Raw genomic sequence first — 16,086 nt, forward strand, 5'->3', positions numbered from 1 at the left:
GTTGCGATTCTTTCTTCTCCAGCCCCCCCCCCCCCCCCCCCCCCCCCCCCCCCCGACCCCCCCGGCTTTCCTCTAGTATCTCCCCTGATGGTTCCTGCTGGTATTGTGCTGCTAGCATGAGCATCCCGACAGGGACGCCAGGCTCCCCATCAGAATCTGCTGATGCTCCAGAACCTGATTTACCTCGACCTCAACCTGGATGACCCCTTTGACCCACAACTGTGACACAAAGAAATAGATCCTGACATTATTAAGTTGTCTTATTTAGGACTAATTTCATTTTGATGAACCACAGAACTTTCCAGCTGTGGGATTTATGGGCGCACATTTATTTAGTGTAATTACCGCACTGGTTTTCATCTGAGACGAGGACGTAACAGACAGATGTTAAACCGATTCATCACTGAGGGGTGGGTGCAAATAAGACAAAATAAGACTAAATCACAATGTTGGGGAGGTAAGAATAGTACAATAAACCCTAAACCAACATTAATGTTAATGTTAACTGTATCTAAGGCTGTGAAATTTAACCACTCCTGTTCTACTCATCCTAATTCACACACACACATACACACACACACACACACACGCACACACAGAGGAAATGGCTGATCCATACATCCAAGCCCCCATTTCAAGGGAAAAAAAACCCATCAAGATAAGGGATGAGATCAGTAAAAGTGACAACACACACACACACACACACCCACACCCACACCCATCCCTCCACATGCTGGTGAGAATAACTGTGAGCTCACCTCACCACACACAATAACACACACTTATTTTAGCGCATATATCCATGCGTCTGTCATCAGAGAGACTTGAGCTGAACTGCAAAGAACTTTCCCCTAACACCTGGTACTGAACACACACACACACACACACACACACACCCGTTCAGGTGTGTGCATGCGGGTGACGGGCGGTTGCTGGAGCATGTGTTACATGTATCTATTAGCCAAAAGTAACTTGCCGTATCAAAATAGTCCTTGCGGTGACCAGCGGCGGCGTCACTTGATGGTGATCTGCTTGTCAGACATGTGCTCAACACACAACCACCCCCGGCTGCTGCAGGATAAACACACACACACACACACACACACACAACAGTGCAAACACACACATGCAGCCCCCCTTAACAGAATGGGGAAAAGACATCTCAATCAGTCAGATCTACTTACTTTAACGTAACCACAAAATTAACAACACATTGAGGACCACTCATGGCGAGACCCAAAAAGGGGGTCAAGACTGTAAAAACGAGGCCAAAACCAAGATCCACCTTGGAGCGTGGAATGAATCCTGCCCACATTTCCACTGTGGGAACCTTAACCAGCAACCTTACAGTGGCAAGAACAACCATCTAAATTTAGTTCTGGTGTTTCCCCACCCCCACCAGAAACCTCTGTGGTTGAGTGGCAGTTCTCTCCAAAGGTCCAGGAACTTTGGTAGCATGTGCTGAGCAGTTGTGATTGAATGCAGCTGCAGCCTATATTGATTACCTCTGCAGGGCTGATTCATTGCTCTTCGGCGCAGATGGGGAAGGTGAGGACAGACTGAAGGTGGGATACAGGCCTGATGTTCGTCCAACCCAAAACAACAGCTTGGAAAAAGAGATGAAAGCAGGTCAGAAGGTTGTAGAAGCTTAAAATAAGCCAAGACGGTCTGAACATTGCTTTAACATGCACAGAATCTTTCTCCAGTCTCCAGGGAAAACGCTCATGAACAGTTTTGAAGAGGTGGGGCTCACACGTCATGATCTGGTGCATCTGGGCATCTGGTTCCGGTCCTTACACCCTGACCTGCAGAACATCACGCCACTGCTGGAGAAAAGCCCGAAAGTTCCATTTTTGCACAGAACCAAGGTGGTAATCTCCAAACCAAGGTGGATCTTCCAGCTGTGACGTGAGCTTGCGCCAGTTGGGCCCAGTTAAAAGTAAAGGTGGACCCTTCAGTTCTTTCTCCTCACCGGTCCGACCTGCTGGAGAACATTTGTAGCGGACGGATCCGAGCCAGAGCTCGGCCAACATCTGGGTCTCGCCTTCATCCAGGGGAGCAGATGTCTGATCACAGCCCAGACGCGATCGACCGCGAACATCCACCTCATCGCATCTCTGCGTGCACCTTACACTTCAATTTTCAGCACGACCTTCATGAGGTGCAGAACCACCTCAGGGTTCTCAGATTTGGGTCGTCCCCGCCACCACCGTGTCCACCATCACGCCCAGGACAAAACATCCAGGCTCGTTTGTCAAACATGCCGAAAACCGGCCGAGGCCAGGTGGCGTCTGAGAGCGAAGGCAGGGGTCCGAGGAGAAGCCCAGAGGAATGCCCCTCGTTCTGCCTGCGTGATAATTAATGGCTGTCAGCGTCTCTTTAGGGGAAGAAGGTGCTGACAGACGGCACTCCAGAAACACTGGGGCTGTGTGAACGCCTCTCTGGGGTGGATGAGGGAGCTGAGGGCGCTCGCAGCACGGCTGTGGCAGATGATCCAGGTCACCAAACCTGGGCGATCGCCCTCATCTGCTGCCGTGTGTGGAATTCCTGGACATCTGTGGAAGCTGTGAGAAAGTGATAACTGATCTGTCGACACCAGCAATTACAGCAACTGTGAGATCCTGATGGACGAGACAAATTCGATTTATCAACAACCCCCCCGGACTCATTTTGCCACCCATAAAACCTCCTAGCAACCTAAAAAAATTGAGGAGGCTTTTATTTTATGTACACTGTGTGATTGGTAACACCCCAGGACAGACTGTTATAGGACCACCTGTTAACCACCAATGTTAAGATCTGGTCTAAAAAGCTGCCATTCAAATGCGTGATGTGTTTTGGTTGGGTGACGTCAAACAACCCCTGATGAGAGTATCTGGTCGGACGGCGCCCCCTGCTGGTTCGACACAGGTATTGACTAACTGGACTAGAATAAACCTGGAATATATATTTTTTTTTTTAAATCAACCTGGAATATAGAATAATCGGGAAGTTTCAAGGTTCCGTGATGACGGCAGGTGAGAAGGAGCTATGTTCACCACTCACACCTTACAGGACAAAGAGAAGGACAACGTGGTAAAGGCAATTAAGGTATAAGTTTAATATTCTTGAAAAGAATGCATATACAAAGAACAAAGACTTTAGACAAAGCATTTGGTTTTGCACCAAAACAACAGGTTATCATAATTATACTGACTTGAGTCTGGATTTCAACCCAACTCTGAAGCCACCAGTAAAGAAAACAGGGACCTGTAACAAACAGTCTCAATTTAACCAATCAGACCTTTTCTTATAAACTGGAAGATAAGAGTTCAGGTGAATTCCGACCCCCAAAAATGCAAAAGGAGTGAAAAGTAACCTTTTTATATATTTATATATATATAAAATAAAGAAAAACACACAAAAAAAAAAAGAAAACAGATTTTGGTAAAAACACCTGGAGCCTACATCAGCATTTTGTGCCAGCTTACTTTATAATTACATCTGTTAAACCTATCCTTTAGAACAGAGACCAAGGAGCAACACTCAGCACTGGGACTGGGACTGGGCTCCGGGACACTGCAGACCAGCGTATCCAGCCTGGATAAAACACAAATGACTCGTCTGGTTGCCGATGAGCACGGCGAACATTCCGATTCACTCGCGAGTGTGCCGGAGCCCCGCCCCAGAGTGTACGGTGAGAGCGTTTAAATAGTTTCTTTGGTCTCTGGCAACACAAAGAACACACTGCTTGTTCTGCTAACACTGTTTAAGTTCCCTGCATCTAAGAGTCAATTGCTGCGGTTGACTAGCAGACTTGTTGCTACCGGTTGTCTTTAGCACTTCAAGTGTCTAACGCGCTCAAACGAACTGCAGCTCTGCACTGTCCGCTCTGGAGAGGACGGGACGCACCCGTTTTAGCCCCCACCGCCCACAATTACCCAGTCCCGTCAGGCCTACACAGTTTCCTTAGTGGTTAAGAGCGCGTTTATACCGAACAGGAAATAAATGTCAGACGAGGTGTTGGCAAACATTGAAACATCTACTGGAAAATGCTCCAGTACTGTAGGAGAACGAAGGGGGGGGGGGGGGCGAGGAGAGTGCTCATCGACCCCGGGCGCAGTGCTCTCGGCTGGGGTGCCATTTCTTGCCAATTGTTTTAGCCGATGAGCTGAGGAATTTCCAACTGCATTAAATATGGTTTCTTGATCTTGGTCCAAGGTTGTAGCCACCCTGCCGGGGGGGGGTCACAGCGGCCTGTTGGCCAGGGTAAACAGCTCCATACTAGGATTCAACGATGAATCTCACTGTTGCAGACACACTTTTAGGAACTTGGTAGGCTGTTTTTCTTCTAGTCTTCCCTGTGGAGGACGACGCTGTCAAGCAGCTTTAGCAGAGCAAGGGAAAAGGGTGGGGGGTGGGGAATGGGGGGGTGTATGTGTGTGTTTAAGATGTATGCGTGTGTGACGTGTGTGTGTGCTCTGAAAAGTGGAGCAACCTCTCATAGCAGCACACATTTGCGTTTCTTCTTGGGCTCTGGAGGCTCCAGTGCAGCCAATATCGCCTCATCAAACACATTCTTTAGGCCTTTCTGTGGACACAAACACACAAACACACAAGCTCAATGAGGGGGGCCAAGCAAACACACACAGGTCAAATCAAACAGGTGGGGGGAAAAATAACGGGGAGGGGGAAACGTGTGAGCAACAACTTATAAAACAAGCTCATTTCAGTTCTCATCACTCATGAGAACTGAGTGGCGACGGGTCGAAGTGCAGCTGAGCTGTGACAACTGAAATCAGGACGGGTCAAACAAGAAAGTGGAGGGAAGAGAACCCAGCACCAGCACCACACTCACAGCAACCACTTCCTGTCAGCTACTTGCAATCAGTGGATAATCGGTCATTTCTTAATGTTTGTGATAACTCAATGAGTCTATTGTCTTCATGTGTGGCCAGAACAGAGCAGCCTGCATCATGGGTCTGGTCATGTGTGGTGACCAGGGGTGTTCTCACACTGGGGGGGGGGGCAACACACACGCTGGAACGGCTGAATCCACAACAACTGCAACTGGGAAAAGAAGGGACCCGGACAGAAAAGCCAGTTTGTGTCCTTTATTAATGGATTTGACAGGTCATTCATGATCCGAACTTAAAGACAGAACATTATGGCACATTTGCGTTATACATCAGGAATGTCTGGTCTGACTGGTTAGAAAGTATTTACTGGAAACCTCGGCTGTTGGGAAATGCCAAATCAATATTAATAACCAACAGCAAAGACTTTATATTTCAGTTAGAGATTAAAAAACAACAAAACATGCCCTGGATATGGCGCAAGTCTTAAAAGCTCTGTATATAATCAAGTACTTTTGTCAAACATTAATTGTTGTAGAAAAAATATCTTGCAATTGAAAATGAAAGAAGCGATATCAGGATAAAACCTCGACCTTCGGCGTATTTAAGCCCATCTGACGTACGTGACCAACAAACAAACGACCTGTAGACGCCCTTCATAACACACCTGCTGTTCACCTGTGAACGCGCCGCTGCAACACAAGAGGAGGAACACAGACGGCGCCACGCACAGGTGATCAAATGTAAGTTAGGTGGAGCAGCTGATGTGCAGAAAGGCCACAAGTCAGTAAAGCAGGCCATAAAGGTCTTTTTAATAAGGGGGGACTTTCAGGGGGGGTATCGAGATGAATGAAACAGAGTGAATCTTAGTAGCAGCACATGTAAAAGAATGTAAAGAGAAGGAAGAGAAAGTGGAGTCATCCCCAAAAAAATTAGACAACAATCAGAATGAAGGTAAGAAACGCAGCAGAGTTTAGAATATACAGCATTTAGTGTTTCTTTGCGTCTCAGGTGGCTCGAGAGCAGCTAGGATAGCTTCATCAAAAACATTCTTCAGCCCTCGCTACAGTGAGGAAGAGAAGGAAGAGAACAACAACACGGTTAGCAAAGCTGGCGGAGGGAGGGAGGGAGGAGCAGAGAATCAGGGTGGAATCATGAAAGGAGAGCGGGCGGCTAACATATGGAGGACTGGGGGTTCTGACGGGAAAAGGAAATGACATTAGCAGCTATGCAACAGTTGTTCTGAGGAGGGGAGGAAGGAAGGAGCAGAGCAGCACGGCGGAGGCTGCACGTCAGCGTTTCAACACTATTGTTTTGTAATTGGCTGAGGCCGACGCGTTCAAATTTCCTCCTTTGTCTCAGCTGTGTGGACATCCATACACTATAGATACACTATAGATACACTATAGATCTTTAAAGGCACGTACCTGTGTGAGCGCTGAGCACTCCACATATTTCACAGCCTTGAGGTCTCTCGCCAGCTTCTCAGCCGTCTCCGGAGTGATGGGCTTCTGCTTGTTCTTGGCCAGCTTCTCGATGGTGGACGGGTCATCCCGCAAGTCAATCTGGGTCCCAACCAGCAGGAAGGGCGTCTTTGGACAGTGGTGGGTGATCTCTGGGACCCACTGATCCGGGAGAGATGACAAACAGGTGGTCAACACCGATGTGAAGGTTTGGGACAGCGTGAGACACCGTTTAGGACAAAATTCACCTTTTCTTTGACATTTTCAAAGGAAGAGGGGGAGACGACAGAGAAACAGACCAGGAACACGTCCGTCTGTGGATAACTCAGCGGCCGTAACCTGTCGTAGTCTTCCTGACCTGAAGAACACACAAATGGAGGTAGCAAAGTGAGAACGTGCAGTAACGGGGGGGCGGCGCGTGCTGGAGGAGCGGCGTACCTGCTGTATCGAACAGACCCAGAGTGTAGGGCTCCCCTCCGATCATCACAGTTACGGCATAGTTGTCAAACACCTGGAAGAGACACAAGCTCAGTGACCTCGGCGGTGGCGGCGCCGTGCTCCCCAACGTGTCCTCAGACTCACCGTAGGAACATATTCAGAGGGAAACTTGTTTGTGGTGTAAGAGATGAGCAGGCAGGTTTTACCCACAGCACCGTCACCCACGACAACACACTTGATGGTCTGCATGGCTGCGTTTCACTCTCTTCCCTGCTCATCCAAGATCTGCAGCACAAGGTCAGACAAAAAGGCCCAAAGTCAAAGGAAGTGGAACCTCCAACGCTCGCTCGTGGAGACATTACATACACCTGACAGCCACACTCAAAGGAAGAGACCATGTGGAAGCAGTTTGAAGGCCCAAATCAAGAGTATCTGCCAGCTGAATCACCCCCAAGCTCAAAACATTAGAACAAACCCACAAACATTCAGGTGTTTTCAGAAATGAGGGGGGAAAAAACCCAATTGTTGATAATTAGAGAACCGTCAAATCAAACTCCAATGGAATTTGAAGAAAATAAAAACTTTGATTGATTAGCGTCCATCCAAGCAATCTGAAGTCGAGGCGCCAAAGGTTCCACCCAGACCTGGTCGAGTTCGTCGCCTCAACGGCACCGGAGACGAATCTATTGTGAGGAATGAACTAAAGACCCTAGAAGTGCTCCAGCAGGCGGTGTTGGTGGGTACGTGAAGACGTGGACGATCTCACATCAACTTTCCTTTGTGATGAGATCCAGTCGTGTCCCGACTGCACGATATAAAGTGTTCCACCATCGTTCTGAGCTGGTCTAAAGGAAATTGAAGGTGATGTAGAGACCATAAATTTCTGCCTGACCTCAGCAAATGTGTGTTATCTGATCTGAGGGTGAAACCTTTCACTCCATTTACAATAAATAAACACACAGGAGGGAGGAGGTGTGAATCACAGGCAGGTAAAACCACCTGGAACAGAGCAGCGCCCACCATGATGATGCAGTACTGTAATGTCAGATAAATCCACCTTTCCATGACTCAAAAGGATCTCCTTAGTTTCCTCCCTCTTCACTGCAGGCAGACGAGCTGTTAGACCACCATGTGACTGGCTGCCGGCCCAACACGTTACCAGTCTGGTTCCAGCCTCCCTGCATTTGATTCATTGGGATTTTTTAGGGTGGTTTCTATTGTAAAAGGTCTCTATTTACGATTTAGTGAACAGTTTAATGGTGGCAAACATCCTCAACAGCACCGAATGCACCAGACTGCCTAAATCTGGTACCGTGGTACTCGAGGCCCGTTCAGCTGGACGTGCTGGCAGGACTGGACAGGCATTCTCTCCCAGCTCTGCGCCTGCACGGCTACACGATGTGGCACGGGTGAGAGAAACGGGGGTTTTTATTAAGACTACTGAGCAGCTCTGAGCAACCGTGGGGATTTCTGGTTTTGCTGCGGACACACAGAATGACAGCAGTTACAATAATGTGGCAGGTTTGATCCGTTCATTCGTCTTCTAGGGACTACAAGCACTCGCTCAGGCCAGACCAGCAGCTGCAAACCAAAAACACGTTTCCCACCATCACAAGGCTACAAAAATAAAGAAGAAAGCCATTATTTTAAAAAAGAAAACCCACCTGGTCATCATATCTGCCCACAACAAACACACCAGATTAGATCGCGATTTACACTTAAAATGGCAACATATCGAACCTACTTGATGGTTTTTAAAAGAGCAAATATAGATTTAAAACGTGATGGGGAACATCTGCCAGGCTAACATCGCTCAACCTAAAAACAATCAGAAAATGGAATTTAGAGCGCCTGGATCACCCCCCAACTTCACCATCTTAGCCGGATTCTAATGATCATAACAGGAACAGTAAAATAGCAGCAGACGGCTGCTGCCAGCTACCATCTGGAGGAATTAAGTTTGGCATTTAAAAGCTTTGGGAGCCGTCCTGACAGCGAGCGTCGAACATTACCGTTAGCTTGGCTGCATTAGCCTCAGCCTGGGTATTTCGGTCACATACACGGCCTCAATCTGGCCCAATTTCCTGTCGACTGTTCGCAATCCCTTTAGAAATGCGGGTATTCTAAACCCCGCGTACGGGGTTCGGTAGAGCTCGTCCTCCATCAACAACCCCTCGACGGAATTTGATTCTTGAAAGGGATTTTGCCCGACATTTATTAGGTTTCGCCTTCTTAATTCAGCTCGCTTAACAGCTAAAGCTACTGAGGAGGAACAGATTTATGAAATCAAGGCATTATCCTTCCAAGTCAACTAACACGAAAATACGCAATGCATCTTTTTCTATATGATTATGCTGATGATCCAGGTCTTATAAATCTTATTTACCATCCGCTGTCTGGGGCTACTCTGGCCAATTGGCTGCTAGTTACGCTTCTGAGCTAACTGGCTAACCTTAGCGGATGCTGTTGCCGAACACTAATACCTCATTTCACCATTACACTGTATGTACGGCTAAAACTACACCGACACATTTGGAGGTAAAATCAACGGTATTCGTAGTCAAATTGGTGGAAAAACCTATATTTTCCTTACCGAATTCCTCTGCCTATGCGCCGGGCGTTGGCGACTCAGTGCTAGGGGCTTCCCAGTCAACGAAACAGGGACACGTCGTGTTGGTACCGAACTACGTAGTTACGTTAATCAGCTCAATCACAGCTGGTTACTGCCCCCAACACACCCCCGCAGCCAAAAACCACCATTTAAACCACCCTCCTTCAACATGCGCCATTCAGCCTTATTAGAATGTTCTATACTTATCAAACATGGCATTCAGGAGCGTCAGGATGTTATTCTAATCAATTCGTTCTACAGTTTCGGTTGTTAAAACGTCCCACTCTTGGATACATGCGTATGGGTGGTTTAATTTTAATCATCCTGCTTTAATTACCTCCAAATTAAACAGCCATTGCTGTTAATATCTGTGGTTCTCTCTGCTGTTTGAGGTTGACCTACATTTAAAAAAGCAATACTCCAATCTGCCACTAGGGGGTGATGCTGTAAAATGACCCAATTACAATCACAAGAAAAAAGTTTTATTCTCAAAAGTCATAGAAAGAAAACTGCAACCACCATGTAATATTAACTGAAAACAATGAAATTTGTATAAAAAAGAAACATTTCTTTCTAGGAAGGATTAGCTTCTTGGTGTCTCCAGGGCCCTAGTTGGACACACTCTGCAGCAGAGTGATGTTGTCTCCTTTCAACATGACCCTCCCTGAAAGACAATGAAGAGGACAAAGGGGGACAATCCCCAATGGCAAAAATACAAATAATCAATGGTGCAAAATAGGGTTGATCGTGTCAAATAATAGTGACCTGAAATGAGCCACAACAGCTGAAAAAGTTTAGTCACCTATAAATACGTGGTCCCAAACTGTGGCTTCATAGGTGAAACTGAACTTTAAGCTATCACTGATTCATTGTAATAATGTACATTTTGTGAATTGTCAGAAGTAAGTGTTTAATTGTTAAAATGCAGGCTGTTCTTACCCAGGGGCTTTCTGTTCTTAGTCTTCATGTGGATTTCTTCAGAATCATCTAGAACTAGGTTCATGTACTCGTCAAAGCCCTGAGAAAAGCAGAACAGTTTAAATGGGCTCCAGCAGAACAGGTTAATATCGTGTTCTGGTGGTTATTTTATCTGCTGCTGGTGCGGTTATACAGTCCAACCTTAAGCAGGTAAACATGATTAAAACAAAAGTCGAAATTCTGTTCGTAGTTCAGGACAATGACAGATGGCAAATCCCCGCAGAACACGTGACAACATAAGACCATGCAATATTTTATTTATTTAGAACTGGCTATCCAGCTATAAGTTTTATTCCACCAGTAGAAGCCCTACATTGGTAAAAGGGAGTGATGATGACAAAGAAAAATGAAACTAGAAAAAAGACACATTTGCAAGGAAAAACAGAACACTTGCTTGTGAGTGAAAAGATCTGAAAGATTCTGAAGGTGCACATTGATGCTCACTCAACAGTGTTTTGTCTGCAAAGTCAGAGAAATCTTCTAATCTATCCACACTAATTCTTTTCAGTCCAGACTGTCAAATATCTAAAGGTATAAGGGAAAACCATGTGGTGCAGATCTGAACTGATCACCAATAATTTCAGATGTTATTCGGGTTCTCGGACTCAAGTTCTTCCACTGTTCAAAACAGACTGAATTACACACTTCAAAAGTTGACCTGATATAGCAAAAGCATAGAAACCTACAATGATGCAGCCTTCTATCCGCATGTTGACCTGTTCATACAACCAAACCTGGATCCGAGAGCGCTGGGAATAAGGAAAGAGAAATAAATACCCATTAGAACTATAGCACACAGAAATCAGAAAATACAGTATCGGACATTTTTTACTTACATTTTGAAGATACCTGAAAATTAGGTTCTGATAAAGGACGTCAAGGAAACTAATGTACAAAAGCAAGAACACGAATACAGCTAAATAATGGCAACATATAAACCATCAGATTACTATCTCAGTCATACTTCCAAGGTTAGCCGCTTGGTCTTTGGAGGCCAGATTCTCTAAAACTGTAAGCTCAGCTTCCCCTAAAATTTCAAAAATTAAATGGTTAAATATGTCCTGATATTGAAAACAAAGTCCCTTCAAATTCAGCTACATAATTGGAGGATCGGTCTTAAGCCTAAATTCCTTTTAGATTGACCGCTACTTACAGATATACGCATTCATTTGAGCATTGGTAGCTTTGGACCATTATAACTATGGGTCCAGTTAATTCTAACAGCGAGAATTCACTGAATCTAGGATTGCTAGAAATAGTGAAAATGAATGAAACCATAACCACGATGAGACGGTTAGCCTAGCTGCTAAATCATTGTAGCAAATAATCCTACCGCATATATATGTTTTTTTGCAAAGAAAGGATACAATGGGCTGCACCATAACCTTCTGGACCTTTTGTCCCTGTCCTCTGTATGCCATGTCTTCGACAAATCAACCGCGATCGGTAGACCTTTTGAGATAGAAAAATGCACTTTTTGAGAGTGCACATGTACTTCTCAGTACGAGGTTTAAGGCAGATTCCGCCCTTTCCTGTGACGTCACTTCCTAATAATTACGGAAGCCGAGCTGGGTCATTACACCGTAGGGAGTTTGAGACGCACCTGCCTTTAGTGATGGAGTGATGTACGTGACGTGATTTACCTCTTAAAAATGAAGCACCTCTCAGATCTTCCGTCTTTGAGTCACCGTAGTGTCGATTATTCTATACTGAAAATCATTTTCACATAATTTTAATTTTTCTAATCGACCGTTAAAGCCGCAAGAGAAATATACCTTTCTTTAAAATTTTCAAAGGAAGATGTGGAAACGACAAAGAAATAGACCAGAAACGCGTCTGTATGTGGATAACTCGACAGCCATAACCTGTCAGTCATTCTAGACCTGAAGAAAACACCAATCAAGGTAGCAAAATGAAGCAGAGCGCAAAAACGACAGGAAAATGTAAATTCCCCTATATTTCATGTAGAGTTTAGTTAGTCCAAATGTAGGTTGTTAAAACGTCCCACTTTTGTATACATGCATTCGGATTGATTTCAAATCGTGCTTTCATTTCTTATAAATTAAACAGCCATACTCGAATCTGCCACTAGGAGGCGATGCAGCCAAATGTCATGAAAAAAAAAAGTTTTATTCTCAAAAGTCATAGAAAGAAAACTGCAATCAGCATACAACCTAATTTGTATTAAAAAAGAAACATTTCTTTCTAGGAAGGATTAGCTTCTTGGTGTCTCCAGGGCCCTAGTTGGACACACTCTGCAGCAGAGTGATGTTGTCTCCTTTCAACATGACCCTCCCTGAAAGACAAAGAGGACAAAGGGGGACAATCCCCAATGGAGGTGATTAGAAGTCCAAACAGCATTAGAACAATTAGTGCCTGTTCAGTTTTTTAGCATTGTGTTCTGTATCTGGTTCTCCTCCAAACAAATACCAAATGGTGCCATGCTATTGAGAAATTGCCTAAAATTTCAACTCAGGTATGTTCTACACACCTTTCTTATCCTAACTTTGGTGTTGTACATTTTGTGTGTCACAATGGAGTTTACCCTTCAGCACACACACAACAGCGGGTAAAAGGCAGAACAGGGTTCAGTGTCAAATAATAATAAGATTGACCTGATATGACCAGCTGAGAAAAAGCTTTTAAAAAAAAAAAAATTGTTACCTATAAATAAGTGATCTCAAACTGTGGCCTCATGGGTGAAACTGAGCTTTAAGCTATAACTGATTCATTATAATAATGTACATCTTGAGAATTGTCAGAATTAAACATTTAAAAGTGTTTAAATGCAGGCTGTTCTTACCCAGGGGCTTTCTGTTCTTAGTCTTCATGTGAATTTCTTCAGAATCATCTAGAACTAGGTTCATGTACTCGTCAAAGCCCTGAAAAAAAAAAAAAAAAACAGTTCAAATGGGCTCCAGCAGGAACAGGTTTAACATACCATTTTAGTTAGGCGACTACACACAGAGGGAACGATGGTGATGTTGTGCGTGTTGTTTACAGCTGATTGTAGGAGACTGAAAAAATGTGAGAGACAAGTACAGGAGGGAGAGAAAAAGAAAAGACATCCGTGCCACAGCTTAACAGACCCATCCTTCAGTCACGCTGGCAGCACGGCGCAATGGGAGCAGCATCAGGCAATATTGTTGCCTTTAATGTGTATCAAGTGGTGCAGATCTGAACTGACCACCCAATAATTTCAGATTTTATTCCCAATAATTTCAGATGTTATTCAGGTTCTTGGACTCAAGCTCTTCCACTGTTTAAAACAGACTGAATTATACACTTTAAAAGTTGACCTGATATAGCAAAAGCATAGAAACCTACAATGATGCAGCCTTCTATCCGCATGTTGACCTGTTCATACAACCAAACCTGGATCCGAGAGCGCTGGGAATAAGGAAAGAGAAATAAATACCCATTAGAACTATAGCACACATAATTCAGAAAATACAGTAGTGGACTTTTTTACTTACATTTTGCAGATACCTGAAAATTAGGTTCTGATAAACGCCGTCAAGGAAACTAATGTACAAAGGAAAGAACATGAATACGGATCTTTTCTTTGTTTCTCTACTGAACTGTGTAAATATCTCATGTTGGATCCGTTTAAAAAGTAGTTAATTCCACTGACCGCAAGATATGCTAGAGATGTAGAGCCTTCTAAACAATAAATAGACGATTGTAACTTTAGCCACAATTAATTTTAACAGCAGATATCACATGAAAATGCGATTGTCAAACTGAAGGGAAATTATTGAAGCCATAACCGCGGTGAGACGGTTAGCCTAGCTAGCTGCTACATCATTGTAGCAAATTCGATTCAACGGCGTCTTTTGTTCTTTTTGCCGAAGGGAGGATACAATGGGCTGCACCATAACCTTCTGGACCTTTTGTCCCTGTCCTCTGTATGCCATGTCTTCGACAAATCAACCGCGATCGGTAGACCTTTTGAAAAAATTGCACTTTTCAAGAGAGTGCGCTTCAATGTACTTCGTAAATACGAAATTTGAGGCAGATTCCGCCTTCCTATCGAAGACGTCACTTCCTACTATCTACGGAAGCCGGATTGGAGCAATTGGCAAAACACGTTATGTAATTTGAGAAAGGTTTCCATTCCTTCTGGTTATTCTGTTCTGAAAACGGCAGGCCCCAAAATTAAAAGAAACATTAGACATTGTTTTACTTGTGCAAATTGAATTATCTAAAGTTTGATTTTCCTATTATGTCGTGCACTGCCTCATTTCTGGAACATTTTCTGAATGTTGCATTGTAATAGATTGCTTATTTTTGCACATGAACGTTGCTGTGTAGATTGGAACACTAACAGAGATTAAGTTTAGATTCTATAAATAATTAGTGTAAAAATTGATACTTTTTGATAGCGAGGTATGAATATGACTGATGTGAACTTTCCAGGGAGTTTAATTTCATTTACCCTCAATGGGCTGTGGAGCTTGATGTCAACGCCTATTGTTACCAAATACCATGAATATTGTTTTGCTCAAGTTGAGTGAGATCTTGTTGACGTCAAGTCAAGCTTTTATTTTACCAAGATGTGCTTTTTTTAAAAGGCCTATGAACAGCCCTACTGCATATCACCCTTTCTGAGCCATCTGAGATGTCCAAGGTAGTTTTCTTTGTCAACCTGACTGTTTTTCTTCATTTGAGATTTCCTTATAGGTCTGTTAGAGCAGGAGAGGTTGACCATAGCACCCAAACCCAGACAGCGATGAAAGCCTTTACAAAAGGGCTTTGATTACAAAGCCATCGCAACACTATTGTCCTCAAAAGTAAGACTAATATTGTTTAACCTTCCTGCCCAACCTCAGAGTTGTAGATAAAATCAGGTGAATCGTCAATCTATTCTGACCAAAAACTTTCTTTGCCGAGAGATTCCTCTCAGAGATTCATTAACCAGAATCATAGTGAGTAACCATCCACCTCAACCAGCAATCCTTCCACCGAGTCTAACTGTAGCACATTTATTAGTATCTTTACTCTTAATAACAATGTATCCAGCCAAAATCAGTACAATAAACCAAACTAAACATAGATGCTGACACACTGGATGTAATGTTCTCAATGTCTGATGAATGTTTTTGCAGAAACTACAACAGCAACAGATGGCCCTGTCTCTGCGGGAAACTGGGGAAACCCAGTTAATTGAGGACCAGGTAACAACCTTTAATGCTCATGGCTGTTAACAGGCCCACTTCAGGGTGTCGTATTTCAGCGGTCAAGGACTGTTTTACAAATTGATGTTTTTCTACCATCTTTAGTTTCTATTGAATGAGGAGGCGAAGTTCTTGAAGAATCAAACTGAACTCCTCCAGCAGGAGAAGGAGAGATTGCCCCTTTTGGATGATGAAGCTCTTGCTGCTACCGTCTCGCTGAATAGTGATCTGAAGACTTCTGTAGACATCAATGCCATGCAGCAAGAACAAAATGAAGCGCTGCAGAATGAAATAGAGGATCTGCTGAGAGAAAGGGAACAATTCAAGCAGTTCCTGATGGAAATGGTTAAAACCTCTTACAAATTTGCAAGTTTTGGGATGATTCTGATAAAGAATTGTGTTCATTTTGGTAATGAAAATGAACACAATTCTTTGCCTCCACCTGAAAAAAGGAATGTTTTTTTGAACATTGACTTAATACATTTCCTTTTTTACAGATCGCTGGTTGGGAAACAAGACTGAGCATATTTGACTTTTGTGACGAAAATGAGGTGTGTTATTGTACTGTTATCTAACCAGAGAGC

At 44.1% G+C, this 16,086-nt stretch overlaps 3 protein-coding genes across 4 annotated transcripts; all 3 read right to left on the reverse strand.

The window, feature by feature from the left end:
* Positions 1–3,076: 3,076 nt before the first annotated feature.
* cdc42 (cell division cycle 42) lies at positions 3,077–9,478 on the reverse strand. 2 transcript variants are annotated; one of them, XM_003973745.3, is made up of 6 exons: positions 9,330–9,478; positions 6,881–7,021; positions 6,737–6,809; positions 6,547–6,656; positions 6,263–6,460; positions 3,077–4,570 (listed from the first exon to the last, which is right to left on the reverse strand). In XM_003973745.3, the coding sequence occupies exons 2-6, from the start codon at positions 6,983–6,985 to the stop codon at positions 4,481–4,483; spliced, it is 576 nt and encodes a 191-aa protein (XP_003973794.1). In that variant the 5' UTR covers positions 6,986–7,021; positions 9,330–9,478; the 3' UTR covers positions 3,077–4,480. The 2 variants fall into 2 exon arrangements, with proteins under 2 accessions (XP_003973794.1, XP_003973795.1); XM_003973746.3 differs by lacking the exon at positions 3,077–4,570 and adding an exon at positions 5,079–5,898.
* A 329-nt stretch (positions 9,479–9,807) lies between these two features.
* Positions 9,808–11,876, reverse strand: LOC101067496 (small nuclear ribonucleoprotein E). The gene is made up of 5 exons (XM_003973744.3): positions 11,693–11,876; positions 11,162–11,188; positions 11,012–11,074; positions 10,287–10,365; positions 9,808–10,011 (listed from the first exon to the last, which is right to left on the reverse strand). Exons 1-5 carry the CDS (start codon positions 11,744–11,746, stop codon positions 9,956–9,958), a joined length of 279 nt encoding a protein of 92 aa, XP_003973793.1. The 5' UTR covers positions 11,747–11,876; the 3' UTR covers positions 9,808–9,955.
* Positions 11,877–12,434: 558 nt separating this feature from the next.
* LOC101067277 (small nuclear ribonucleoprotein E) lies at positions 12,435–14,372 on the reverse strand. Its single transcript, XM_003973743.3, has 5 exons — positions 14,189–14,372; positions 13,802–13,828; positions 13,653–13,715; positions 13,129–13,207; positions 12,435–12,621 (listed from the first exon to the last, which is right to left on the reverse strand). The coding sequence occupies exons 1-5, from the start codon at positions 14,240–14,242 to the stop codon at positions 12,566–12,568; spliced, it is 279 nt and encodes a 92-aa protein (XP_003973792.1). The 5' UTR covers positions 14,243–14,372; the 3' UTR covers positions 12,435–12,565.
* Between the last annotated feature and the right edge of the window lie 1,714 nt (positions 14,373–16,086).

The sequence above is a fragment of the Takifugu rubripes genome, chromosome 19 (assembly GCF_901000725.2).
Source record: "Takifugu rubripes chromosome 19, fTakRub1.2, whole genome shotgun sequence".
Lineage (NCBI taxonomy): Eukaryota > Metazoa > Chordata > Actinopteri > Tetraodontiformes > Tetraodontidae > Takifugu > Takifugu rubripes.